Source organism: Anopheles marshallii, chromosome 2, assembly GCF_943734725.1.
Source record: "Anopheles marshallii chromosome 2, idAnoMarsDA_429_01, whole genome shotgun sequence".
Classification (NCBI taxonomy): domain Eukaryota; kingdom Metazoa; phylum Arthropoda; class Insecta; order Diptera; family Culicidae; genus Anopheles; species Anopheles marshallii.
In genome coordinates this window covers 74,301,018-74,308,339 of record NC_071326.1, presented here as the reverse complement: position 1 = coordinate 74,308,339, position 7,322 = coordinate 74,301,018, and the positions used below count along the sequence as shown (strand labels likewise).

Here is a 7,322-nt window from a genome sequence, read left to right as displayed (position 1 = left end):
CCAGCCCACCGGAGGCTTTCAACTCTTATTCGTTGTAGGTTTCATTTCCATCCATTCACATATTCGGAACCAAAAAATGTTCTGACCATTTTCCTTCACGGAAAAAAATGGAATCGTCAGCTTTGGACAGAAGCTTAGAAGCTGTAGAAGTTACATACATTTCCAGTTTCGACCAATGTCGTGACAGGTGTTTTATATGGCCAAGTGCCCTGAGACTGTAAAATGACCGATAGTCAGCCAGCACATTGACGCGTGTTCCAACATCAGTGCTGATGTTGGTGTTGGCTTTTAAATTACACTTGATTCTCAAACACCCTCACCTAGAATAATACCAGCAACTTAGCGGTGTGACCGTAGAAAGTCTTTTTTTCTTGTACAGAGGTTACTGGAATTAAAGGTTTTCTTGGGTTTAAAGCAATTCTCCCCTCTATTTCAACCAGTGAATATTTTTAACCCACAACCAACCGAAGCCATACATCGCCCACTAATTTAAGCCTTGTTACTCCAATAATTAGCGTTTAACGATTAGGATTCAGCTTTCGTTTTGCTCTGGTTTATAAACTTTTACCCGGCTGCAATTTCGCCACCGTATCCTGCCGAAAAATCCGTACGAAACTTTTTCAATATGAAAATTTAGTCGCCAGAAAGTTTGCCGAAGCTTAGAGACCCCGGCTCCTGGGGGAGTGTGCAAAGTTTTCTTCTAATTAATGATGCCTACCTCACGCAGAGGCAAAATAAAATGGGAATGAATTTGAACGGTTTCGGCCACCCCGGGACAGTCCCGGAAGCGTTTGGAGAAGTGAAGCGTTCTTCTTTTCCCTTCTTATTCTCCCCCCCAGAAACACTTCCTGGCAAATGCAAGCGCAAAGGGCCGCGAAGGGACATGCGAACGGGTGCTGAAACCTTCGATATCGTTTGTCAAGCGGGTTCTGAAGGGTTCTGAAGGTTACCCGAAACCAAAAAACGGAGAAGCCTGCTGGGCAAAATAAATGAAAATCTTCAAAATTGTTGCCAAATCCCTTTCGCACATGGCGGCGTAGGTTGGGAGGAAAGCGGTAAGAAAAGGGTAGCAGCGTGGTAAGAGAGCATTCCATGGCAGGCGCACGAGCGCAATCCTATGGCGTCGGTCGACAATGAAGCGTAAACAAACACCACGGCATATTACCGCCCCGGGGGCATTATTTGGCTCATTAATTAATTACGATTCCTTACATGATTACTCCGGGCGACAGCTTAGCTTAGGTTCAGGTGGTGGTCGCCGCCATCGTCCGTACCATGCCCCATGTTTTCTTACGGCCACGGAAAATGGTGCCCAGTTTTGAGCTTTGAGCACATTCTGCAAAGGCTTTCCTATTTCCGTTGGTATTTAGAGAGGGGTTTTCTTTGCATTCTTTAGGTTCGCGACTCATTCCCACTTTTTTTTTTTTGTACACGATAGTATGTTTGTATCATATCCGATTTTCCATCTGCAGAACTGAGTGCTTTGCCGTACAACTATTGCGTCATACCGTGTCTTGTTTGCCATTGCTTACTGTATGTGTATGTGTGTTTTTTGTTTCCTTCCTTACAGATACACCGTGCCGTTCGCCATTGCAGGAAAACGGTACCAGCTTGGACGTGCACGGAAGTGAAAGCCATCGCAATGGGGGACGGTGCAAGGTCGACGGCCAGCTGGACATGGATGCTTTTCGTTTTGCTTTTAAGCTGCGGTAAGTCTATTCTTAAATTGAACTATTGATAAGCGATCTGTTTCTGGTTCGTGTGAAAAATGCGATTAAGGCGAAGAATACCGGCCCGAAGGTATATTCTTTTTTTTTGTTTTAAGATAGAAAAATGAAACATGCAATTGAAACTGACATTGTTATTAATTATTCACTGGGGAAGGATTGGGAAGATTATATCGTTTGCAGTGACCAGAATTTGGAAGTTGGTGGAGAAGGAATGTAGATGATAAATCGTCTCAAATATTTAGCACCAATAACGAATTGGACACAACAGGTTTCGAAGTTAGGGAAGTGTAACTGAAGTTAGATGTACATAATACTTCCGACGAATGGCCTAAATTTAAAGCGTAATAACTTATGGTACAGTGGGTCGTTTCAAACATTTGTTAGAGTAGAAATATGTACCGAAAAATCTCTTGTTTTGATTTTTTAAAGTTACATTATTATTAAGTTTAGTAATGAACTTAACTGATTTTAGAAGTATTAGGAATTCAAAGAAATTTTGAAGAAATTCTGAAGAACTTCAATGTGTTCAAGCGATAAGGAGAATCATTATGAAAAGTACGATACTGAAATCACTGATTTTGGGTCGGTTTGAACAACTTAGAGCCCTATCATATCCTTAAGAAATTTGATATAAATGCTCTGAACAAAGCTTTTGCAATATAATGAAAATTATTTACAGTTTTGTAAATTTAAAATAAAGGTTTTTTTTTAATTCTGGTTTAGCAGAACGTAGGACTAGAAACATCTTCTGGGGGTTTTTCACGTTGCCTTGAGACCACTCTACGGCACTTGCATGATCCCATTAGGACGATGCTTGAAAGCGTGTTATTATCCTTGAGCTTCCCAAATATTGTACCAAAGTTATCCACTCAAATAACTACAAATTTCCAACATTCAGTTTAGCCCGATTTCGTTGGAAAAAACGGAAAAGCAACTCTTAATTCGAATTGATACATTAATGTTAAACTAAGAAACCGAAAGGATTTTGTTGTGCAAAATTCTTATAATATTGACATCGAGAGCCTCGTACTCAGAAACAGTATATGCTTACAGTTTTTTTTCTTATTAGAAACTTGTAAATGAAATACCCAAGTAGATGTTTGGGCTTTCATTTCTGAAAGTGCTCAATGTACATTGTAATCGTCCCGATATCTAAGGGTTTCAAGGATCCCTTCACGTCTCGAATGGCTAACTATTGCCAATCCTTGTAGTTGATATCCTTCACAACGACCGTACTGGTGAGCAACAAAATCGAACAACCAAACAGTCAATTTGCTTTCATAAATTCTCGACCTTTACATCCGAGAGTCGATAGTCCATTATCGAACCAATTTGCCGAAGGTGGAACGGTGTTGGAAAAACCTAGGGCATAAGATTTTCTCAAAACTGTCGCAACAGTACTGCTGTATCCAGAAGGTCCATCACACGGTTCTGTGCCTTGTTCAGATCGGCAACACAAACTTCAATAGCATCGAGTGGCGCAAATGGGTATCGAGACACTTTTTGATACGGCTGCCAAAAACCATCCAAGACTATTTGAGCGATGGAGATGAAATGAGGTGGAAAAGAAGGACAGAGAGACCGAGAGCACTTCGTTCCGAACCGTTCAGATGTTGGACAAGAAGCAAAAAGAAAAGGTACCGGGAACTAGCGATGGGATCCCTCCTTTACCGTCGAAAAAAACGCCTCCTGGGGCTGGCAGACATAAAATTAAATCGAATATGTTCACAGTCGTAAGGGAAAAGTGTCCGATTTGGATAAATAAAATTGTGAAATCACCCGAGTGCCCGCTTGGCAGCCCAATTGATCCGTGTTTGCCGGGAGAGGAAAATAAACACGAGCAAAACTAAGATGTTTCTAATGTTTTTTCTTCCACCTTTGCTGCTTCCTGCTGCTTGTTTTGGTTTTGGTTGGGCTCTTGGAAAGGTTTCGTTTCGATTCGGTGGGAAAAATCGATTTCCCATCCTTACACCACCCCCCCCCTCCCATGGCTTCCGGTGGCAATGAATGGGTAAAAGAAAGTGAAGCGTTTGGCCCCCTTGGGGGGCACTTTAAACGATGACACACTGGCAATGGTCCGGAGCAGTTTTGTAATGATCTCTCCCCTTGTGTATTGAAGTGGGGTATGAACGTGGGTTTTAAACCCGAGAAAACCCATCACCGAGTGGTAGCACTATATGCTTTTCTTTTCACCGTGTAAGTAGTAGTGGTAACATTTTAGTGTTTCTATGTTGACACTTAAATAACCCGAGCTGAGAATTCCCTTTTTCGGGCTTTGTACATCTGCTGAAATATTAAGCTTTCTGCCGCATTATGATGGGTCGAAAAGAGGTGGCACAGTCTTGTCTGTAAAATGGTTTCAAATGTTTGCTACCCTTTCTTGTGCCAAACCGCACCGATATTGAGAAATAATGCAGTACCCACAACAGTTCCCATTGACGGAAATGTCATACGCAGCCTTTTGTACACTACATCATCATTAAGCGAACGATCGCAGCTTGTTGTGCTTCGCTCTGTTTCCATGTTCCGTGAGCAATGCTCGAGACGCTTTAAATGAAGAATAAAGAATTGATAACAGTGCACGGGGGCCCCTCGTGCTCTGTGGCACCTACTGCACAAATAATAATCGTAAAAATTTATTAACTATATGTAACAGACTGAAGGCTTACCTGGCTGCCGTAAGGTAGTCCCTTAATGCACAAGAAAGGGCTTTCGCACCCTCCCAATGAAGAGCCCTACACCACCAACAGCAAGAAAAAGAAAACAAACGGGGAACTAAGCAGGTTTTGCTTCTGCATTCGATACGGTACCGCGGGGAACAACGTGTTGGCATTTATGTCCTCGCTTTTTAAGGAAGTGTTCGCTTTTTCCGGAGTGGGTTTTCCTTCACCACTCTGTTTTCTTCTATTCCGTGCCGTAGTTTTTTTTTCTTGCTGTTTCAATCGCCTGCAAGTAAATGGGTCCCCGCTTTTCATCGACGTTAACGAACGTAAATGGCATTGCGCTTCTGTGACCTGGCTCCGGTCGAATGGCATGTCTAACGAGCGGCACCCATTTTCCCGCTGCTCGCTCCGTCGCCAGTTTTGCTCTAAAGGGTGGGCTAATATTTATGGGCAGGTGAAAAATGAGACTGCCTTCCCAACCAGGCAAAGGCAAACGCGGTGACGCCGCTAATAAAAGTGATGGCCATGCTGGGGCGTAAGAATGTGCTACCGGAATGGATATTTCTTTTCGCTGTGTGTCTTTGTGTTTTTTTCCCCCTGTAATGTCTTGAGGGCTCCAGTTCTACGCTTTTGGTGCAGGAACTGGATTTCAATTAGCTTTATCTATTGTCACTAATTGAAGGGATTGATTTGTGGCCCTTAAATTGATTTTCTTTCCTCGGCAGAAAATGCTGAGGAATGTGGGCGATTGAACGAACGATCTTTTGCTTTAATTAAAGATATCTACTGGGTGTTCTTTATGTTATTTTGTTCGGTTAGATAGAACTTAATGCAGCAAGATATTCAAAACCCTTACAAAAATGATATTCTCAAATAATCTCCTGACACATTTTTCCACCCATTTACCCTCATAATGACAAGATCATTTTGGTTTTCTTTTCTTTTTCTTAAGACGGTTTTCTCGAGCGTCATTAAACCGTCAACGTGTCGAGTGCATGCCGGCACTGAATGCAGCTTCTGATCTACATCAATCATCATCAAAACCACTTCCATTTGTACCATTTGATATTTTTTTGTGTCTGTATTTCACCCCAAGACACTCGCATCACATCGTGTTCGTCGTAGACGTCGTCGGTGTCTCATTTCACTGTCAAAGATTATTTCTCACTCAAAAGAACGAAAAAGGTAGCCGGTTTCAACCCTTTTAAGTCATCCGTAGCGATGTTTTTCTTTGCCTTTCCGTTTGCGACTTCCTATTTCTGCACTCGTTTGCTAGCCAAGACGTGCTCCATCAGATGTTTGGACAGTTCTGAACAAGGGCACGGGACGGTCGACGGGAACGAAGCAGGGGCACAGGCGTTGACATAGCTGCATAAAATGGGTGCCGGCCAAACGATACGGGTGCGGAAATCACTTTCCCCGCATAGCATAAATAAACGTCAGATTGTGAAGTTGATAGTTCTGCGTGAGCCAAGAGCCGGTGGGGCGATCGTTCTTGGGGGGACAACATTTTTCTTCCCCCGTTTGCAGGCTATTCACTGTTGTCGTTTTTATCATCGTCATCATCACCATCATCATGTCGCACGGATGTTTTTATTGGAACTACTTCAGGGCACTAAGAACATCTCCTTCTGCGTGGCACGCCGATGTCGGTCGCTCGGTAAACTGGTCCCGCGTGAAATGAACCAAACATACCGCCCCGCTGGGGTTCGATAAGGCTGGCCGGGAGGGTGACCTTCGTGGCCCTATTTTGGCGTGACGTTGTCCTTCTTTCGCGTAACACTTTCACCGACCAATGCGCCGTAGTGTGAAAAATAGCACCAGTGAACAATTTATCAATTTCAATTTAAATGGAGTCAAATTTATCACGAACAATGCGACCATAAACTACACTCGCAACGATTTTCAACGGAAAATTGCTAAGTGTGAGGCGACCGATGGTTGAGAGGATTTCTAGATATCATTTGCCGAGGGTTATGGCAATATTTTTTTTATGACCAATACAGGCATATAATGAACGGCGAAGAAGATGATGGTGATTTCACAGTGCATCCATCAATGGACGTAATGGAGGGAAAGTGAGATTTGTAATAAAATGAATGTGGTATTGTGGATGTAAAGCAATTTTATAACCGGCACAAATGATCGTCTGTATCGAAGCAACCTCAAACAGGATGTTGAGTTTGTGTTAAGCATAATGGTTAATATCCACCACATTTTATTCTTGCAAAAGTTGTTCTTGCATCAATCATTCATACAAAATAAAACGTTACATAAACAAGATTAAGGACGTTTGAGGGATTCCACTATTATAAAGATGTTTATTTAATACAACCATAATGGCTCTTCGCCGTATTATCAGTCATATATTGACTGCGGAGAGTAAAAATTCCTCAAATCATTTCCACCTTGTCTATTGCCTTATCTCGGTCAAGTTCGGTTGTATTATAAAAATGTATTATCAACATAAAAGGTAATAAATTTACATAAAAAAGATCTTCCATTTTTCTTTAAACAGAGATCGTAAGTAGCGAAGAGAAGGAGTAGCTTTTTATTACACATGGCGAAATAAACAAATGGAATTTCAAATCATTCTTAGAACATTTAAAGTATCAAAATGCATCAAACAATTAAAATTAAAAGTATAAATTCAGTTATCATTGTGACGTCATGAATTTTAACCTACTATTAATGTTCCAAAAATCTTTGCAATAACTTTGAAAATCGAAAAAAATAGCTTCCCGTGTTTATTCTTTTCCGAGCATGCCTATTTTGAACAATTCATTTACTCTTTACACCGAACTACCGGGCGTCTCCATCAAGTAAATGTCAAATAATTTCTACTGTTCATTAGTTTATACATACAAATTGAACAATTCTGTTAAAAAAAGAGTTGAATAGGAATAGACGTTTTAAAAATATGACCGAT

The 7,322-nt window shown here is 41.5% G+C and overlaps 1 protein-coding gene across 1 annotated transcript in view; it reads left to right on the top strand.

Moving 5' to 3' along the window:
* The first annotated feature begins 1,642 nt into the window (after positions 1-1,642).
* Positions 1,643-7,322, top strand: part of LOC128710261 (limbic system-associated membrane protein) — a 48,486-nt gene continuing 42,806 nt past the window's right edge. The window contains exon 1 of the mRNA XM_053805307.1: positions 1,643-1,709. Within this exon, the coding sequence (XP_053661282.1) occupies positions 1,643-1,709 (67 nt within the window). The remainder of the gene's footprint in view (positions 1,710-7,322) is intronic.